The sequence below is a fragment of the Etheostoma spectabile genome, chromosome 7 (assembly GCF_008692095.1).
Source record: "Etheostoma spectabile isolate EspeVRDwgs_2016 chromosome 7, UIUC_Espe_1.0, whole genome shotgun sequence".
NCBI lineage: Eukaryota > Metazoa > Chordata > Actinopteri > Perciformes > Percidae > Etheostoma > Etheostoma spectabile.
In genome coordinates, this window is record NC_045739.1 from 16,426,863 (window position 1) to 16,448,988 (window position 22,126).

Here is a 22,126-nt window from a genome sequence, read left to right on the forward strand (position 1 = left end):
TCGACTGAGGTGGTACTAAAAAAAAGTACCTGTTGGCACGTACCAGGGACTTTTTTTCGTAATGGAAAACCAAAAAAGGCGAGTAGATTCGAGGCAAGTCAGGTAGGTACCATGCAGTGTAAAAAGGCCATAAATGTATCTTACTGTAGCTGAGGCATTATTAATGTGCAACAGTAATTTCCCGCCAAAGGTTACACCACATTGATTGTGTGATTGTGATCAGTAAGTACTGCTGAATAAACCAATACTTTGTAGTAAATTAGCTCCTCACCTCCCTGTCTGACACACTGAGTTAGAGGATCCTCATCCTCCCCTAAGTGACGAGCGTTCCTTCTGTAGATAAAAAAGACATGAAATTACAATAAACAAAGAAATACAACTTGCTTGTCGTTTAAGAGGTTGCAATGTTTATTACACCCTGTGGAGTGGAAGTGTTTGACTAAATGAACAATACGCAGACATAGTAATATTTAGGTTTAATCCACTTTATTGGATTTTGTGTGTGGTAAGTAGAAATTTTGGCTGATGATGATGATGGTGGCATTAGAGGAGAGGTCAGGGCGTCACCAAAAACATCCTCATTTGCAAGTGTCATGTAAATATGTCCATCTGTCATACTTTGTGATGGGAAAGTGTTGGTCAAGTGGAAAAATAGCTTACAATTTGATCAAAAAGATTTCAGTTCAGATGTAATTTCAGCCACATTTCAAACTATCAACAAATGTGGCTGAAATCTGATTTGAGAAGATTAATTCCATGTGTTTGTCCTTTCCTATTCAGAAATTAGTGAATCTTTTTAACTTGTAAGAGATACATGCTACGTAGCCAGATCCACGTTGTTTGGATGAACAGATAAATGTATTGTCTCTACCTGCGTACGGTGGGCATGTAGGGGCTGCAGGCGTGTCCGTCCCAGGTGCAGTATGGGTCCCTGGCCAGACAGCACTCAGCACAGGCCTGGCCGTACAGCTCACACTGGTACAGGGCCAGCTGGGACACACCCTCCCTGGAGCCCACAAACAACCACTGCTAGAGGAGAAGTAGGAGAAGTAGGAGGAAAGGAAGAAGGGCATGAAATGTAGAGATAGAGGGACAAACAATGGACAACATGAAGGAGGAGGAGACATAGTAAATGATGGTCAGTGAAGAGGGAGGGAGGAATGAAAGTAGGAAAGAAGAGAGTAAAACAATGAAGTAGAGCCAAGAGAGAAAGAGGTCATTTAGTTTGCTCCCGTAAAACTACATTTACAATCAACAGCTAAACAAGATACATCTTCACTCTCTGAGTCACAAATCCAACTCGCACTGTAACAATGTCAGTGTGTGGCTACAGGGAGTGAATATGTGTGTGTGTGTGTCTTTCTGTCTATGAGAAAGAGGGAGAAACATGGTGATGCTTGCCTTTCATAATCGTGATGTGTGTGTACGTGTGTGAACCATTTTTATTTTTATTTCATGAAACCCAGACTATTTTAATAATGCAAGGTGTATTTCTGTGTGTGTACGTTATGTGTGTGTGGCATCTCTTCATTACTGCACCCACTGAAGTAGTGTAACCATAGCAACTGGTGATGAAGCTGTCCTTGGAGATACAAGGTGGAGAGATGAGTGATACGTGTGATTTTGTGCATGTTCGTAAGTGTGTGTGTGTGTGTGTGTGTGTGTGTATGTGTCTGGGAGTTTGGAAGTTTGAAAGTGAGTTTCTGTCTGTGTCTCTCATTTGTTACCTTTTTCTTTGAGAGTGTCATGGCTGTCACAGGTGATTTGTGCTGTGAGGAAGAGAGAAAAGAAATCCAGTTCCAATTGAGACAAACAAGAAAAGATACTGTCGCACTCAGATACACAGACAGACAGACAGACAGACAGACAGACAGACAGACAGACAGACAGACAGACAGACAGACAGACAGACAGATAGATAGATAGATAGATAGATAGATAGATAGATAGATAGATAGATAGATAGATAGATAGATAGATAGATAGATAAAAAGAGGGTTAACAAACACATTGACTTAATTTATACTGACAAAATAATTTGTCTAAGGGATTGTTTGTTTTTCATGTAATGGGCTACCGGAGGAGTTTTGGGGTCTTCAGCCATAAAAGACTTGACCCTCCTTTCAGCAATAATACATTTTTCTATGACCCTCCCCAACAATTTATTGATGACTTCTGTTCTGTTTTGCGTTTGGCTAAAAAGGACAGGTAGCCATTGTTTTTATACAACCATGAAATACTTCACTAACCTCTGCTGTCTCATCTTACACATCACACTCTGCTGTTATGGTGGCCATTGACATTTTTCTGTTTTCATGAATACAAAAGTTGGATGACCCTCCCCTCAAAAAAGAATAAAAAGACATGACCCTCCCTTGATTCCTCCGGTGGTCCATTCCAAAAATACCGAACGGTCCTTAAACAGCTTTGGCAGCTGCTGCAAACCATAATCATTTTAAACATGTTTAAATAATTACAAGAGTTGATCTCATAGACTGGTAATCATCCATATCATTCCAATGGGTGCCACAACGCACATACTTTACAATAGAGAGCAGAAAAAACAAACTCAGACCTTAGACAAAGAAATCTAAACCACATCAGAGAGTTCAAGAGTCAACACAGAGTTTTTCATGAAATTGAGCCTTCAGTAGAATTAATATTGAGCTGAACTGGGAATATTGTGAACTGTGGATGCAGGAAATTAGTGTTTTTTACAGTCTAACACAATAACTATGTGCAGCTGTGGAATTCTATGCTACATGTTTTAGTCTTGGTAAGTAACAAGTCTTGGATAATAGTGTTTACTACATTTCATGTGTAGCTATTGGTTTCCATTATTTTTTTATGTTTTATGAACGGTGGATTTGTAGTTTGTATTAGTGAACATTACGTTTGCTAGAACAACTGTTAGATCAAGTTTGAAGAGTCTGATGTTTGATTTTAATACAATAAAGGAAATGGATGGACAGTGGCCACAATAGCGTCATGGAGGGCAGCATAAAATACAACTGTATACTGCACAGTTGTGTACTGTATACTACTGTACATTTGAAGAATGATTAGCTGTTATGCAAAGTACACAGTACTAAAGTATATGATAAATATGGTAACCATGCAAAATCCCTGGTATAAAGATTGCATTGTGTTTTGTACAGAAAGAGATTGCTGTACCTGAAAGACCTGCAGCTGTTCCAGAGTGACCTCCTGACTCTGACCGTGTTCTCTGGGCAGATGGATAGCCTTCAGCACCAGGCCTGAGTCTGCAGGAATAAACCATTATTGTGAAACAACCTACAACATACGCACTGGGAAGAAAGATCCACTGCACACACTCTACCTGTGCCGATAAACAGGACGTCGTAGGTGCCGTCCACTGCCTCCACTCTATCCACCAGCAGCTTGCTGAATTTGTAGTGAACACCCACTCTGACCAGGAGGGGGCGCTCTCCCAGCGGCAGCACATTTTCCTAAAACAGTGGGACAGTTTAAGTTTCTAATTTTCAGATTTAGAAAGCATTACATGTGATTGAACAATGACATTTATTTTTTTTGTGTTTTTGTTGCATAATTTTCTTCAGTGTTGACTGGTGTCCCTTTGCTGATTTAATATCTTAATCTTGCTTAAGAATTGGAATGAATAGAGTGCACTTGACTAAGTGCACCTCAAGTAAAATATTCCACGGTCCAATTAAATTAGATTAGTGTCATTTATAAAAAGTGAAATATCAGCCGAACCTGCAGCAGCGGGTGAGTCCTGCTGAAAAAGATGACGTCGTCAGGATACTCTCTGGTCGAGCTGTAACTTCCATATGTGCTGCTGGGACACTGAGAGAGATAAGATAAGATAAAAAGGAGAAGAATGTTTGGAAGACATTGAGAAATACTTAATCAATTCCTGTGACGTAGTTCAACTTAAAAATAATTGCCTGAAGGAGTTTTGAGTAACTTACAGTTCCTGGTCGCGGGTAGGGCACCTTGCCTGTAAACTCTGCCCACTTATACTGAGGCCCCTCCTTATGAAGGAAGTTTCCCTTGAAAGCCCGAACCACATCCTCCATTCGGTAAACGCACACTGCTGAACCATTCAGGATATCACTGTGGATAGACAAGAAAGAAAGGAGAACTGTCATTCATCACAGTCAAACTTATAATTTTTCCATTTGTTATTCCTCCAGCGTACATGAATAAACACGGAGTATGTCTTTGATGAATTTACTTTATGAGTTGCAATAGTCTTAAAGCAGCAAATTAAATAATGAAGTGATACACAGTATGTACTGAATGAAGAGCTGTGAGTCATTGTGGCTTTTCAGCATGAACGCATCAATTCACTGAATGTGGTCCAACCCAAAGTCCAGCTTGGATGAATGTGCTGCTTTCAGCCCCCACCCCAACACATCCCATCCACCGTGGTTAAGATCATGGTTAAGATTTGGGCTAAGTGTATTTGAAATACAGATTCCAGTTGAGTTTGACAAGCAGAGCTGCCAGAAACAGAACAAATAGAAAGGCAGTGTTATAATGTTTTAGGATGGTTTCCTTCGGCTCAGATGGCTGACACATCGCAGTATGTTTAGTCTAATTTTCTCTGGAGTGAAGCTTCTTTTTTCCCCTTCTCAGAAAGATCAGAGGTGTCTGTAGCTGGCATGGATTTTAGTTGCTCCATGGCACTTCAGAAAGGATAAAGTCTTTCAACATGATCTTAGTTCTTAGACCTAAGACCTTAGGGGTGGCAGTAGCTCAGTCCGTAGGGAGTTGGGTTGGGAACCGGAGGGTCACTGGTTTAAGTCCCCGTATGGACCACTTCATTTCCTGGGCACTGCCAGGTGCTCTTGAGCAAGGCACCGTACCCCCCCAACCGCTCAAGGCGCTGGTTCGGCTGGCAGCCCACTCACTCTGACATCTCTCCATTAGTGCATGTATAGATCCTGAGCATGTGTGTGTGTGTAGCTCAGGATTGTGTGTGATAGCTAACAAAAGTGTGGACACAGAGTGTAAATTGTAATTTCCCCATTGGGGATCAATAAACAGATTTATATTAAATTAAATTATATTAGACCTATATCCTTGATGTTCCACTTCTGGGATTGCTCTGTTGCAGATAGAAATTCCGCAGAATTTCACTCGTTTAGGCCAGATATCCTTTGCTTTGGGCTTCCTATGTGTCTGCATTTTAAACACTGGTTGATTTATTAGGACTATGGTTTAACCTTTCCTCAGATCTCTGCAGGATAAATTGAGACAGCTAGCTAGACTATCTGTCTAGCTAACTAAAACAACCTTTGAACGTAAACATATTCCACCAAAACAAGTTCCTTCCCGAGGCTTTTGTAGTGGTGCCTAGCACTGCTCAAGTAGTCTGGCTATCACCAGGCCAAGCAAAGCTCAATAGATTTGAGATTAAGCATTGGTCGGGGGAGTCTGCTCTTGATTTTCTCTACACAAGAGGCGTGACCAACGGGCATAGTTCAAATGACTCTACGTAATTGGAAAGTCCTTCAACCAATCAGACCAACAATCCGGGTGGCGCAGAAGCGACAGCGACATCAACGGGGTTGCTGCGCTTCGGTGGCCGCTATGTTGAATGTAACCAAGAAGCTGCTTTGTCGCTTCTCTATCGTCATCGTGTTAAACCTGCCAAGAGCGCGCCAGGTAGATAAGCCAGTTTGTGATTGGTTCCCGCAATATAGTGAACTGAAGCAGGAGAATTAAATGTGCAGGTTTCCAGTCCGAGTTGCAGGACGAAATCTAATTGCCAGCAGAGTGGGTGGGGTTTACCCAGTCTACAGCCCAAAAGGATTGTGATTGGTTTAAAGATATGCCAATAAACCAGCTCATGTTTTTCTCCCATCCTGGAATGCTGTGTGGACTAGCCAGACCCTCCTCCGCAGCGCTGTGGAGGAACATGACCTTAAAACCCTGGCACCTTGTAAGTGAAATAACACACATAACAATGTTCAAATATGGTTATTTAAAGATGCCAAACAATATTGAGATGCCTATTTCTCCAACATTCTAGTATGTATGTACTGTATTTTCTAACAATATGGAGAAACTTACAAACAAACAACGTATCTGTTCCCTTCAACTAAGCTGAAAACTAATAAAATAACAACCAAACCTTGCAGCGAGCAGCTTCATTTTCTCTCGAAATATTATCACTGGTGTCTGAGGTAGCATGTGTGATGGGCGAGAATCCAAATATGTGGACAGAAGGAGATCAAGCATAGCTGCTAAATTCTTATTAAATCAGTGTAATTTCAATTCCTCACATTTTGTAATTAATGGACCAGTTATGTATAGTATCTCAGATGAAATTCCCAAACAAAAAAGTAAGGGATGTATGTATGAATAAGTTAATTAATGAGCATAAATATGTATCAGTAAATTCACTGCAAACCGACAAATTAATAAACACATGCTTCTCCAAAACAGCAATGTACAAAAAATAAGTCTTACATGTAATAGATTGTCAATTAAAGTAAGAAATGATACAATGAAAAACTAAGTGATACAAGCAAATAACAGAGATCCGATCCACAGCCAAGACTCACTCGACTTCATCACAGGGGACACCAACCTCTGTGTGTGCAATCATCAGTGAACCAGAAAGAGAAGTTTCCATTCAATGAATGACCTTTCTGCAGACTGCAGTTCTGTGGTCGGGACCCCACCCTGGGTGATGCTTTGGATTTCTGTCCGTTCCCCACTGAGATTCCAGACACTTTCCAAAACCCAGAAACAGAGCAACTCCCCAACTGTAAAGCTCTGGCGCCTCAGAAATTGGGTTATTCTCAGAGCATGTGGTGCCCTCTGTAAATTTGGAAGAAATGAGAAACTGCAGGCATTTTTTTTAAGCCAGTGCCTATTTTTCAGTATAATTGTATCTGTTCACCTGTTATCCGTCTTTCGGTCTTAATGAGAGTCTCTCTTTTTGAGTACCAGACTTTATTTCTATCCATCTGTGTGTCTGCCTTCTGTCTTGCAGTTTTATGTTTGTGTTAGTGCTGTCTCCAAAGGAGACTCTGTTATGACTGTCTTGTAACAAGATGCAGGCAAATTACCATTTTGGAGATAGCAACAGAAAGCATATGGACTCCAATCAAACCCTTTTCAGTGCTGCTTCATATTTTCCATGTTTTAACATGGTTTTTAATGAAGTCTGTAGTTGCACAGGCTTTCGTTGTTCCGGTTTGACCATGCATATTGTATTTTGCAATTTGTCTTTTAAGTTAAGTTAATTCTTTTCTCAAAATCTTTCTTTCTTGAAGTTTCTTGCGGCCTCCTCAAAATGAGATCACAGTGAGAAACTCTGATTGAAAGGAAAATAAATGAATAACTGGCTGTTATACAGTCAGCACACTGATGATGATGTTGATATGATGATGAAGGCTCAAAGAGCCCCATTTCGTTAATTTTCCTTTTCGTTTCATTATTGAGTCACACTGTGACGGAAAACAAGTGTTTATCAAGGTTCAAGTTCAAGGCTCTTAACAACACAATATAACTCACAGTATGTGACATCCTCTCTGTGTCACACATTAGTGTGTCATCACATGTCACAGATATTCTCTTGACTGTGTTTATTGTCTTATCGAGAAGTTCTTTTTTCTAACTACTAACTTTTATAGCTACTGTAATTCTCCAAATAGGTTAACATACACCTGTTTCATGTAAAATATAAAAATATCAGGTTTGCGATTTTGTATGCAAAACAGCATGTTTTAAATAGTCCTTTCATAGAGCAGTAGTATTTATCCTGAAAAAATTCCACCTGTCTGTTGTGGATTATTGACGCGGTGTCAGGTCAGTGGTGGTAAATCTTCTCCGCATGAATCATCACTAACTAAAATGTCACAATCACCTCCACTGTCAGCTGCAGTTTAATTCAAAGCATTTGATTTTAGCTTATAAAGTTCCTTTAAGTTTCATTTACACAGCTACAGAGGCTAATGTTCCAAATTAGGGCCATAAAAGTGCAAAGTTGCCTATTGCAGCTTTAACCAAAAAGTTAGAGTTTCATCCCCACGATCAATGTTTGATTTTAATTATTTTTTAAAGTAATTTACCCTTATTTGATCTGTAACAAAGAGTGTTTATTTTCAGGAAATCATATAGTATGCATTTATCCCTTTGACCTGAGGCTTACATGAGGCCTCAACTGGAGCTGTTGGGGGTTAAATTCCTTCTTTTCTCTTCTCTTCCACTCTTCTGAACTCGACTAACTGCTAGAGTTCTTTCTTTCACACTCAAAGGAAATAAGGGTTCTGGTGTCCTGCACTGTAGTGCATATTAGCTGCGCCTAAACATATCTGCAGGGGTTGTTAATCAATACAAATGACGCAACGCATTTTTCTTTCACTATAAACAATCTCTGTTGGAAGAGAACTCTCCACCCAGTGGAAATTGAAAACACTCACAATGCCTCCCAGCCACCATCATACTGGCGCTTTCAACTCTTAAACAAGGGTGCACAGATTACTAAATACCATTTAAAGTCACTGCAGTATATTCCCTTACAGAAGTACATACCTAGAGGTGGTAAACAGGCCATAGATGAGTGGGTTCTTTTTGTCTTTTGCCTGGAGGATAAAGATGTCTTCTGGATTGAGGAAACAAGGAAAGGAGGGAGAGTTCAGAAAAAGGAGGGGAAGGATACAAAGAAGCAAAACATTAGTTAAGCCAGAGTAAAATTATGACAGTGTCTGAACTACTGAAGAAGTTTTGATTAGTGTTGCACCTGCAAGTGTGTGTGTGTGTGTGTGTGTGTGCATCTATCAGCCTGACTGTGTGACTAATATTGTTGGGCGTGCTGGCAGCATGGCTGACTGACTGCTTGTAATAAATCTGTAGTCATTAATAACCAGCCACAGTGGGACAGCTGAACGTAAAGTCCGCCAAAGCTGAACTAAACCTGTTGTCATACACTCACACACACACACACACACACACACAAAATCACAACGCCTCAGCCCTCACTCTCCATTTGAAACACAGCCAATCACAGCATTTCATACATTTTTCTCACTCAGACTGCGGACCCTCACACAGTGCAATCAGGTGGAGTGAGGATTTTTCGCTTTCTCCATCTGTCTTTAGAACCTGATGTCTCAGACAACATTGGTATTAGCAATTATTAAATGATGTTCAAGCTTTTGAGAAATTACCCTGATTGGATCCTTGGCAATGTTTATATTTATATATAATAATATATATCATATACCAAATGTCTGATTTTGACAAATTTTAAAGAGAATATAAATCTTTGTGTTGCAATTTTGATGAGTGACACTAAATAACGCTTCATATACTAACTTGGCACAATAGCAACACTCTGGGAAAAACATAATTCACTATTAATTAGCTACAATGCTGGAACAAATTCATTCACTATAAAACATGAATCACACAAAGTTGAATTAAAGGTATTCTGCAGTGTTTTTGACCACAAGTGGCACTGTGGAATATTGCGTTTCTGAGTGTGTCCCCATTTTGTTTGTATTTTGTAATACATCAGCATCAATGTAGGTTTGTCAATATCAAACAGATTATAATTAATTTTGATAGACATGTATAAAAATAATAAAAGAGGTTCCTGGCAACACAATAATGTGTAACAAATAAAGCAAACTGCTGTTCCATGAAATCCATATCCTGTGGTTTCAAAAAAAAAAAACGACAGCAAATCATGAAATCAAAAATAAAACCTTTTAAAAGTCTCTCATTTACAAACTCGCTAACAAGCATGTATATGTAACTGCATTTTTTTTTTTTACAAGAAAACTCCACGGGGTGTGTGATGTGTTTCTGAATTTGAAAAGGCCGTACTCCTTTCCTTCCAGTTCAGTGAACACAAACCAGTCCATAAATCCAGTCATCCTCACAATACACAATGAATGGTCAAATGGAGGCCATAAACCCTTAGCACAGACACTACTGGTTCAACTTTGAAAAATTGTGATGAATTTTGGATCTGCATTCTTGTGTTTAAAAACATTACACTGATGCATGGTCTTGAAATGTTAATCACATTTTCAACATTTCTGTCTTCATATTTCTGGTGTTGCTCATCGTATAATTCAGTTGTCTGCTGTCACAGCACAGACAAGGCCTTGGTTTCCACTGATTTGCAGGGTTTTTTGTTTTGCACTTTTGTCTCACATAAGAGTTGGATATGTTTTTATCATCGTATCACAATGGAGAACAGAGCCTTTTGTCTTCTGGGTGGCATGCTGTGATAGTCTATAAATACATGACTTGACTCGGCTCTGAAGTTACAGTGGGACTAATAACTAAAAGTCTTAGCAACTCTATAAAAGGTTTTTATAGAGTAGTCAGGGTGATGTTCAGATACAAAAAGTGTGGCAACCTTTGCAGCAATAAAGGATGAAAAAGGATGTTCCAGACAAGATTTGGATGTGTTCTACATGTATCTGCCTCTCCTCTTCTCTCCTCTCCAAAGATGAGGCAGCTATGCTGTTGTGGTGATGGAGAAAGCGAAGCATATCACTGTTCCCACATTCCTGACGTTACTGCTGCTTCAGATGGGCTCCATGGAACTAAAGCCCTGCAGGAGGCCTAATCTCATCACACACACACACACACACACACACACACACACACACACACACACACACACACACACACACACACACACACAGTGAAGGAGTCGGGAGTGTATACACATCAAACAATGAGAAATGAAGGCACGTATGGCCACATGCATAAACACACACATCAAACTGCAGGGACCAAAGCACAGTCGAACACACACTCATACTGTACGTATAGACACGCATTCAATCAGCAGGCCCCTTGGGGCAGAGCAGAGAGGAATATGGGTAGTCTGCAGCCTGCAGCGTCCACATTGCTCACTCCATCACTCCTTCACAGTTAAGTTTTCTATAGCCCATGTGTGCTGTTATCTCTCTCTTGACTTTTGTTCCTGTCCTTTATCTCTCTTTACCATATTTTACTCATACAGTAAACCATTCCTCCTTGTTTCCCAACCTCCTCTTCATTTGTTTTTACATTTCTAGCTAGTTTTCTTTCCTGCTCACATCTCCCTCTTCAACTCCTTTCATTAATCAAAACCTTTTATCATCTCTCCATTTTCTTTTTCTCTCCTACTACTTGTCTTAAAGTTTTTTATGGCAGTTTTGCTTTATTACTCCAGATGATATATATGCTGTTGGGTAAATGCTTTCATCCAAAGCCCTTCCATTTTTTTTAAAGGATGGGATAAGCCAGATTCAAAGGGAGGGCATAGGAAGATATACATCTCAACCTGCAGAGCTGAGTTTTAAAGCCACACAGCCAACCTGGTGGAAGCCATTTCTGCCTCCTTTTAAACCTGTAGGGTGGGAAATGTTTACCGGGTGATCAAAATGGGATCTGATAGAGCAAAAAAACGGATAAAGTCCATTTGTAAGTGCACTCAGAACATCCACACATCTACAGAGGTGGTCAGAGCCATATTTGGCCACATTCACAATAAAGTAGAGATACAATTTGTCTGCAGGACACGTGTTGAAGTTGTGGAATGGTCAATAAACCTTCATGTGCAGAGGTGAAGCACAAGGAAACAAGAAAAAAAGAGGCAGCCAGTTCAGAGAGATACAGTAAACAGGGACCCAAACTCCCATAACTATGACAGAAGTGTTTACTTTCAAAGTAAAAGAACATTAACATCCTGTAAGTGCATTACAGCCATGTGAGTCCTGATGACACGTTGGGCTAGACGTGGTTGAAAAGTGAAGTGAGTTTTTTTGTTTGTTAAATGTCTAGATTACATAATGTTTAGCAGATGCCCTTATGCAGAGCAATGTACAACAAGACAAAACTATCAAATAAAACCATTCTAGTAAGTTTTTTTTCATGAATATTTACAACCACCATCAATTCCAAGTATACCTATTGGCTTAAAATTTTACATTACCATTTGCATGAACTGGGGTAGACGCTACATATTCATCTTGAAATATGTTAGCTGGTAAAGGACATACAGGATATACTGCTCCGCCTTTCGCATTTTCGTTGTCACATGCTAAACTCACAGGTGCTGATAATCTGCTAATGGGTCTTGTCGCTTCCCAGCCCCGGCAAGTTTGAAGAAGGAAACGCTATTAGTATTATACTAGTATTCAAAATCCAAATTTCAGGAACAGGAGTCTTCTTCCTTGGCCAGAAAAAGAAAAAGGATGTTGATAAGAGAAAAAGACCGGCTTTTTGAGGCGTGAAGGCTACCGTAGCTGCAATAGGTACTTTGAACTGTGTGGCGCAAGAGTGTTGATTGTGATACGTATATGATCTCAACGCTAGATGGGAGAAATTCCTACACAATGGACCTTTAAGAAGCCTTGAGAAGTAGAATCACAATTTGTTTTCTTTTTTAGCTGCGCAATTGTAAACAGAACAATGCAGAATAACAACACGACAGGCTATAAACTTTTACAAACCATTTCAAAACTACCTAACTACAAAACCAGAGAGAGGTGGGAACAGAGGATAGCGGAAAACAGAATACAGAAGACTGGTTTCTGTTTGCAGCTCTAAACAACTTTTGAACCTGATGTGTATGACCTCCTCTACTCTCTCCCAGTGATTATGTTGTTTATAAAAACAAAAAATATCAATAGATGAGAAAAAGCATGAAGCCCAAACATGAAAGAATAACATATTGAACCAAAACCAGAATATAGTATAATAATACAAGCATGTACTAAGCACAGTGGTGCTTTGAGCTAAATGCTAATGTCGCCGTGCTTACCCGCTCACAATGACAATGCTGATTTTCAGCAGGTACATTGTTGTCCTCCATCTTAGTTCAGCGTGTTAGCATGCTAACATCTGCTAATTTGCACTAAAAACAACCTAAAACTGACAGTTACATCATTAGTTTTTTTTCTTAAGAGTTAAGGGATCACCAATGTGACTGCATGTCATTCTGAGGGGGACATTAATGTCCAAATGTCATGCCAATTCATTTAATAGTTGTTGAGAAATTTTAGTCTGGAACAAAGTGGACCAACCGGCTAATTGACACACTGACACTGCCATGCATGCCTCCAGCTAGTAAAAATACTCCAAAAACAAAGTAATCATTTGCTGGCAAGGGAAAGCAAAATCTCAATTTACTGCATATTATGAGATGTTTTAAAGCCAGGTAGAAAGGAGGCCACACAGCGTGCAAATGTAAACATGCTCATTTCAATATTGAAAGTACTGCATAAACTTAACACGAACTTCGGTAAAGCCTGGAGGGAAAAACTCTGAATCCCTGACTTCTGCTTGAAAGTTAGTCAGTGTCTCTTTCTTCTCAGCACCTCACTGTGCATTGAGCTTCAAATGAAAACAAAGTTTAACTTTGGAAGAAGCAGCCAGAACAACATTTTCCTTTTTCAGAGTATGAAGAAGACGTCCCAGTTATTTACAGCTCAGCTCGGCAACAAATTCACTCTTATCTCTCCGTGACAAGTTTAAATCACACTTGATTTAGTGCCATTTCACCTTGCTTCTACATCTAGCGTACGTTAGTTACTGTGGGGAAGTTAATGTCATTAATCTTCAATGGTGGGAGGGAAAGCAAAACATGCACAAACTGAGTGCAGGAAATGTGAGGCCAATGTGGTTCTGTCTGCAAAGTTATCTGAGCACTGACCAAGTGAGTCTAGGTGAACGTTTGATCATTTGATTATCAGCAGGAAGGCGTGCAGATTCTAAATTATAAAATATGTGTAAATAATTCATCTGATTCATGTTGCGGTTACAGGATACATCTTCATGCCTCTTTCACTCTGACAGCCGGCCAACATCTTTCTGTGCTGCTTTTCTTTCTCTAAATCTTCTTCTCACCTTCTTCTTCTTTCTGGCTCTTTATCTTTTCATCAGGTGATCATTCTCAGTCACTTTACGCTCAAATCCACCTGGACTTACCAGGATGCCCCTGGGTGTCTCTCATTCCTTTTTTTCTTTTCTCACTTTTGCCGCCCCTTCCAGTCTCCATCCCTCCCTCCCACTATCTCTCCATCCCTCCATCTCCCCGTCCATCTGTCTGTCTGGCCTATTTTCTCCGGAGCATTGTTCTTGAGTCTTCTTCTCTAAACAAAAAGCAGCTGTGTTTCCCTGAGGGAAGATAGTCTTGTCTAGCCTGTAAACCTGCAGCCTCTATCTTCCTCCTCCTCCTTCACCTAATTGTCTGGCCATACCCCCCCAGGCGCACACCCCTATCCTCCTCATTTCTCCGCTGTTCATTCTTTCCCTCCCTCCCTGCCCAGCCACCCTGAATGCCAACATCCACCTCCTCCCTTTGTCGTCTTTCTGACCACACTCCCTGTCTTTATTTCCTCCTCGCCATCTTACAGTAATTTGCCAATAATAGCCCTGCCTCCATCTTGTCTGGTTCTTTAACCCCCTCGGCTATTGGCCCTATTCCTTTTGCCACTGCACCTTTTTTCTCTGTGACACATTTCTCCCCCTCCAGCCACTGCTGTTATCCCCATCCTGATGTCTATCTCAATTTTAACATTTATGTCCGGACTGAAAAATCCATTTGGAAGATGCCTACTCTTCCAATACGGCAATGAAGGACATTTTGTCATTGTCTGGATACCTTTTGTCTCAAAAAATGCTTTTTTTGTTTCAGGATAGAAATTGATTGTATTGTTCAGAGTTATTGACCAGCCAATCAAAATGAGATAATCACCATAATCATGTATCAATTTGGAGGAAACCTTCAATGTTATGGTGTTCATTAAAGAATGCTCACTAAGTCCATTAAAAAAACATTAATGTGGCACTTGGCTGAACCAATCATTTACATTAAGTAGACTATGACTTTTAAACAGTCTCATAATCTGCTTCACATTGTAAAGTGTGTAAAAATCAATAACTCCTGCCAGCTGCATCTTCAAAGAAACCCCACATCTCCTCCTTGTTGTTTTCTCCTCCCTCCCCTCCCAATCTGCTTCATCCTTCCCTATTAACCCCATTCCCCTCCGTCCCTCCCGTCTCCCTCCCACCAGCCCCTAACACCCTCTTAGCTTCACTTCACCTCACTCACCCCTCCATGTCCTTTCAGGAAAAAAATGCCTTTTGTCTGGGCTGTAGTATTTCCTGCTACATAAATATCACCTTCCCTTCTCTCTGATTCTTCCATCTGGTTTTGTCCTTCTCCCCCTCTTCTGGACACTGTAGAGAGATGTAAGAGATAAGATCTGCCAACGATCAGTGAGGACCCTTTTTTACATTCAAAACGTACTTTGGTCATGTCCTCTCATCTGGATTTCTGCACTTATTAGCCATCCAATTCCTCTCTATATAGTTAAAATGTGACTTCCCTTGTGTCCCTTTCAAGCCACCGTAGCTCAAGGGGAATGAGAAACTGGTGGCAGAGGGACAGCTGTACCGGAGTCGAGGCAAGATCTTCCCATGCTTCTGCCATATCCGCTTTAGACGTCTTAAATAACCTTTAAACACAACCTCATTTGAAATGTTCTCTTCATTTTTCCTTTGTTATCTTCTTCCCTAGGATCAATATCTTTCTTTGAGACAGAGCTCCTTCCCCTGTCCTTTCTTTATCATCCACTTTCTATACTTTCATACCCTGAAGCCAAATTTATTTCAACCCTCTTCCTAATAAGCTATTCTCTCGCTCTCTCTCGCCCCTTCCACCTTCTCTTTCAGTGATAGAGCAATAACACTTTGATAACAGTTTGTACTTCTCTTCTGCTTTCCTCTTCCTCTATTGTCCTGGTTTCCTCCTCCTCTCTGGTCAACACCTTGTGCTATAACCTCTACCCTCTTTGTCTCTCACCCTCTTTCTAAGCCCTTCTCCTGTTCTGGCATGCAGCTTCCCTGCTCCCTACTCTCCCTCTCTAGCTTTCTCCTCTGTTTCTCCTCCTGATAAACTGGGCTTCCATTCAAGTATTTTCACACAAGCTAAGATGGAGTTAAAAAAGGCTGAATGGAGGTGTCAAAACATCATTAATATTCTTCAATACCACAAAACATGTTTTCATACCCACTTTAAACAAAATGTTTTTTTGCTGATGAGGTAATTAGGCAGTAAATAGCCAAAATGCATTTGTCAGGTTAATCTGACAGGACTGGGCGTCCTGGTGGCTCAGTAATACATGTAACTGTACTTTCCTCAATTCATATTTGGAATAGGATATTATCTCCCCCTCCACTTTCTTATTTAGTTTTATTTCTCTATTATCCAATAAAGACAAACTGACCCCAAGAAGATACAATCAACCCCAAAAAAGTTTTAACTGCAGAGTAAAACTGTTCAAATGTTGCTTTAGATGAGTGAATGTGACTGTTGTCTATAAAATTCCACAAAAGGATTAGAGTAAAGTAATTTGCACTGGCGCCAGGTGAAATTATCTCAACTCCCCAGCTGATTTTGTTTGTACTTCTAATCTTCATATCATTTTCTGACTAAAAAATATACCAACTGACATTTTTTTTTCTATGTTGAAGCACACTGTGGTTGGTTAATTTGTTGTAGCATTTCAAACTGAATGTTAATTATATTTTCATCTATCTTTGCATCCAAGCAGCCTGAGGTTAAATATAGCTACTGTCTATTAGTCTCTCCATCCTTCCTTCCTCTCCACCGCTCCCTCTTATCTTTCTACGTCTTTCGATTTAGCCACCAAAATCTTTCTCTCTGGCCTTGGCAGACTTCACCTTATCATATCACATATTTCATATTCTTCCTCTTCTTTCTCCCCACCTTTTGGTGTAACACTTATCCCTCAGTGAAGTCCCAGACTACCCCAGTGATGTCCTTCCAAACAGAAATACGCTCTATTCTCTATACTTTCCTGTTTGCTCCTCTCCCTCCTTCTATTCCCTTCCAGCATTAACGGGTGATGTAGTTACAAGAATATGGGTGCTGTCATATGTCTGGAACATTGAATCTCTCACACAGACAAAAATAAATGACAAAAATGCCTGAAAATACCTCAGTGTGTCCGGCCACAGAGGGCCGTCTGTCTCCAGCTTGAAAAAACTTATAGCATGACTGTCCTCTTCAACAGCTACAACCACAACAGGGACAACAGCAGTAAACAGCAGAGAATCGGCTTCCTTGTCAGCCTAACTCCTGAGTTGTTTCAGCTTGAATGGGCAGCATGAGGAATGTCTTTCCTCTATTAGAGAGAAAACACTAAACATGAACCACTTCCACACTGTTCCACTTCCTCTCTTCCATACTGTTGTTGTTTTTTAAATTATGGTTCAATACGGCAATCACATATAATTTCACACAATAAGTGACATCAACACTTGCAGTGAGCCTCATGACAGTGAACCTCTCTAGACACAAAAACAACTGAACAATAAACTCAAAGCAAACCCGCCATGAGTCAGTCCATGTGGTGATCACGGACCAGATGCTCTGTTCAAAACAAAGCCAACCGTGAGGGCGTTCAAGATCTTAAATATGTGAGTCAACAACTACACAAAGACACTAGAGGAAGAAGAGGTGAATATTACAAGTCCTCAAAATCAAACATCACCATTGATTATTTGCAACTTACCGTAAGAAAAAGACATAGATCAGACAATGCTTTCTGATCCGACTTTGCTATCGACAGCCCAACATCATTTGGAATTTGTCTGGCTTCTAGCATCGGTGCCTAAGGCTCATGGGTATAGTATTACAGTAAGACCCAAATATACTGTATATCAACATAGTAAGACTCTAGCCGTTCAGAGAATTTGAACAGAGGACCTTTAAGTTGTGAAGTGAATGTGCAACCCATTTTGTGAACAGAAAAACATTTTAGGATGGATTTGACCGACATGGTATTGAATACTTTTCACCTGTAAAAACAGCACTATTTGGGGTCAGCTACTATCTGCTGGGAAGACAAGAACTAAACCCAAATCGTGCTGCTTTTTTGAGTGTTTTACACAAAGACACACACATTAAAAAACACACTCACATTTGTGTCATTTGTAAGCAGCACCCTCAAAATGTTCAGCAAATTTTAAACATAACTTACACACACACACACACACACACACACACACAGCCAGGTGGAATCTAATAATCTACTGCTATGAGGGACCCGCAGACTGCCAAGGGTTTATGGGATTTGTAGTGTTTCTGTGTGGCGGAGCGTAGCATAAACACAACACTGACAGCATTCTTGATCTGATGGGTTAATCTCTTGTATATGGGTTTGTGGTTTTGTGTGTGTGTCTCCTGCTGAAGTGTATTCACAAACAACTTTGTATGCACCCTTATCAGATGTGTAAAACGTGACCGCAGGCATGCCTGGTAGAAATGTTTATGCTCCTGACAAGTCGGAACTGTCTTGTGTACACAGACTGAGGCTCAAGCATGAGCTCAAATGCTGCATTTGTGTGTGAGCATTCAAATGTTGGATGTGTCTCTGCATTAGGAGTTGACTAAATAAAAAGAAAAAGAGTGCATGATATAGTGTATGTGTTAATGTACTGTATATGTTCACATAAGTGGTAATTCTGTGGGTAGGTGTCATATCGTTTACTCTGAGAATCTTCTGTTTACAAAAATAGCATAGATAAGACCCCAGTCCTGTCTCCACAACGCTCTCCCTCTGTTTCCATGTTCTCTATCTGCATGTCTCAAATGTTTTTTTGTTTTTTTTTACCAAACAAATGGTGAAGCCATGTGATGCTTACATCAGAGTGGTGCAGCAGAAGCGTGTTAGGTTAAAAACCCAGATAAAATCATTCCCTCCTAAAGCTTTCATGGCACTGCTGCAAAAGTGACATTTATGCTTTACTCTATTATGTCATGGAGAGTTGTAAGTCTTCATACACAATGCATTGTAAAGAACTGACACCAAAACCCCTGTGCCCTAATGGGAAAGACACTGGCCTCCTAAAATAGGGATTGTGGGTTCTAGTCCCATCAGGGTCATTGACAACAGAGTGGTGCAATGAAAGTATACTGGGCCCTTAACCCAGAGATCAATGGTGTAAAACCATCCTTTGTTTTAGAAGTTGGAAGACAAATACATAATTAGTCAGTAGTTTTATTTATTTTTACTGTAGTACCGGAAGCTTGGTGAACTCATTTAATCCCCAACACTCAGCAACTGAAGACGCCTGTATGGGTGTGCAGGGCCTTTCAAATGTTACACAACTCTGAAGGCAGGAGATTGCTCTTCATACATTAATAGTATTGTGTTTACCACTGGAAATCAGTGCCTGTAGCTGGAGACTAGAACATCTGCAACTACAAGTTTAGACAAAAAGCTAACGGGCTAACATCCTAATTCACTTAAAATGCACATGAAAGACTCATACGTACATAGACCTGCTCCTAAGGAGACAAACCCCACACACACACACACCCACCCACCCACACCCACACCCACACACACATACCAAGGACACTGGCATGATCCTTGATGAATAAACCCACAGGAACTAAATGTTGAGGCTAGTTTCCGTGGTTACCAAGGCTGAGGCACGAAGACGAACCCAAGGTGACCGTCAGGCTGTTGATCACCGTGGTAACGGTGGAGCCACGCGCCGCGCACACACACACACACACACACACACACACACACACACACACACACACACACACACACACACACACACAGTGAAGCTGTTGTTGAGCGTAATATCCTTTTTCATTTCAAAATATTTGAGCAAAAAGTTCTAACTCTTTGTGTATTGCGCTCAAAAACACAAACACGCACATACTGGCTGATTATCTGAACTCACTTTTATGCAGCAATCAGTGGCAAAGCTCCAGCTGTTGATGTGACCACTGATTGACGCCTGTCTCATGTGATTAGTTTTACTGTGCATGTAATATGCTTTTGCCATTCGATGCCTGTGTGTACTCACGCAGCTGGTCGAAGTGTGTCTGTAGGCCGTCTGCTCCTGGGACTGAACACACCATACGAGCCTTCTGGAAGGTACTCCACTTATTGACTAAACTCCTCTGGCCTCCGATGTCATTCTACACACACAAAATTAAGTAAAATATTTCTAATCATCACTCATCATTCTCCATTATCCTCACAAACACAATGTACTTCAAATTCAAAGAATGCAAAAACATAGATGGCACTGGTTTATTTGTGTTTTTAAGAATATTCTATGTGAACCTTGTGGAAGCTAATAGGGATCCAAATAAAGATTAAATAATATAAAGCCTTTTTATAAAGATACTAAACTATAATTTTTTTAATGACTATGATTTAAAGTTATTTTGTTTTACAGTAAACTTTACTGAAAAAACTTTACCTACAAAAGGCATATAATTTACAAGCTGGCGGAAACATCCAATCACACATAGCTGCTTTTTACATAAACATATACCTGAGCAGACGCAGACACACGCACTGATTAGCATGTACACACTACATGCAGACAGTTTCTGATATAAGCACACAAACAAACAAACCTGGTCTCTATCTTTCTCCAAAAAACACACTCCATACCTTGCACACACGTGCCACTCTGGAGTAGAGCACCTTCCCAGCAGCCCCTTCTGCCTCCTGAGCGCGCTCAGTGAAGAACACGTAGACCTTATCATCCTCTGAGTTATCAGTTTCAGACAGTGGCGCTACCTGCACAAACTGGGCATCTGGAGAGAGAGAGAGAGAGAGAGAGAGAGAGAGAGAGAGAGAGAGAAAAAAAGAGATATAGAAAGACAGGTACAACTGAGTTTACAAACAGCAGAGAGAATCAACACGTATCTTGTTGTTATCAGAGGCAGACGTGGACCCACCAGTTTGATAAAACACCAACCGGATGTGCAGGAGACGGTTTTAGAGATATTGATTTAGAGCAAAAGACATTCAGTTTAGAATATTCCGTTCACAAAGCAAAACATTAAGAGAAAGATGATTGTTAAATGTTTTGCTTTATGTCAATCTAATGACTTAACACCATAGTAAACACTTTACTAAAAAAAAGAATTTATATGTTGCTGATAATATATAATTATTGGATAATCTGATTGTTCTTTGCTTGAAAAGAGCCGGTGGAAACTGAACAATTTGCGTGTACCAGTGTGTTTTAGTTCTAACACACCCTGACTCACACTTTACAAAGAATACAACCAAGAAACATCCTGGCTAGCATACTAACTAACCGCAAGGTCATTTTATGTGGTGTTTTCTGGATGAATATATATTATACTGATTTCTAAAAGGACCTGGGACCAGCCATCTCAGGAATATTGTTGTACAAAAACAACATAAGCAGAGACTTCTGTTGCGGCATCCAACAACTGTAGGTAAGAGATCCGTTTTCAAAAGTAAGGAGTTTTTTTACTTTGTTCTGGTTCTCTTTGACATTTTTTTGCACTGACCTTGCAGCCAGGTGGAGTCGTACTGCTCAGTGCGGATGACATGACGGCTGCCGAGACTACGGAAGAAGGCTGAGTCCCGACTCATGAAGTCTGAGGTGATCCCAGCATACAGCTCTCCATCTACACAGAATAACAAAAGGCTTAGCTGTTTAATTTATTCCAACATATTCTCCCAATAGTTCATGCAACCAGATAGCAACTTTTTGTTAGATCCCCCTGTCATGTCTTGCAAACGCCATAACCCCAGTGTGTAATGCAGGCTTTCTGTTAAAGATTTGTAGTCTCCAGCCCAAGCCAACTCAAAAGACATCTCATGGAGGTGGCATTATAGACCCCCCAGTACCACGGTGAACTTAGGCGGCCATTGTTGGGCCAAGGCCAACTTACAACTTGGTTTGGTCAACTTACCAACGACAGCGGAGGCTGTTTTCTGGAACGGATCGTAGGGACATTTCCCTTTCCCACACTCTGTCTGGCTGTAGGAGAGAGTCTGGTGCTCTGACTGGCAAAGAAAACAGAGACAGCAGTAACTCAGAGAGAGAGGGAGAAAATCAGCTAGACAGAAAACTTGATTTATTCTTTAATTCATAAATAATATCATTCAACTGCACAAATAAGCAGAAAGGCTTTTTCAGTTTACCAAACATACGGACAGAGTGAGCGGCTAATTGAGGGTAATCAGGCTAAGTGGAGGGATTTTAAAATGTGTGAAGTCCGGTCTTAACTAGTCAGCACCACCAGCTCCTCTAAGTACCATGTCTGAACCTCTCTGATCTCACAGAGCCT

The 22,126-nt window shown here is 40.5% G+C and overlaps 1 protein-coding gene and 1 long non-coding RNA gene across 3 annotated transcripts in view; one reads left to right on the plus strand and one right to left on the minus strand.

The window, feature by feature from the left end:
• LOC116692026 (uncharacterized) overlaps window positions 1–2,433 on the plus strand; it is a 6,559-nt gene extending 4,126 nt beyond the window's left edge. Inside the window, exons 2-3 of the long non-coding RNA XR_004332616.1 lie at window positions 1,384–1,390; window positions 2,329–2,433. This is a non-coding gene — a long non-coding RNA (uncharacterized LOC116692026). The remainder of the gene's footprint in view (window positions 1–1,383; window positions 1,391–2,328) is intronic.
• Window positions 1–22,126, minus strand: part of sema3h (sema domain, immunoglobulin domain (Ig), short basic domain, secreted, (semaphorin) 3H) — a 51,523-nt gene that overhangs the window by 1,745 nt on the left and 27,652 nt on the right. The window contains exons 5-16 of one of the 2 annotated variants that reach the window (XM_032519967.1): window positions 21,749–21,842; window positions 21,341–21,460; window positions 20,466–20,611; window positions 19,867–19,981; window positions 8,536–8,605; window positions 3,954–4,098; window positions 3,739–3,828; window positions 3,341–3,470; window positions 3,175–3,263; window positions 1,728–1,769; window positions 872–1,026; window positions 272–333 (exon numbers count right to left, since the gene is read on the minus strand). In XM_032519967.1, coding sequence (XP_032375858.1) covers window positions 272–333; window positions 872–1,026; window positions 1,728–1,769; window positions 3,175–3,263; window positions 3,341–3,470; window positions 3,739–3,828; window positions 3,954–4,098; window positions 8,536–8,605; window positions 19,867–19,981; window positions 20,466–20,611; window positions 21,341–21,460; window positions 21,749–21,842 — 1,258 coding nt within the window. Of the gene's footprint in view, window positions 1–271; window positions 334–871; window positions 1,030–1,727; window positions 1,770–3,174; window positions 3,264–3,340; window positions 3,471–3,738; window positions 3,829–3,953; window positions 4,099–8,535; window positions 8,606–19,866; window positions 19,982–20,465; window positions 20,612–21,340; window positions 21,461–21,748; window positions 21,843–22,126 lie in introns of both variants that reach the window. The other variant, XM_032519966.1, reaches the window with a different exon arrangement.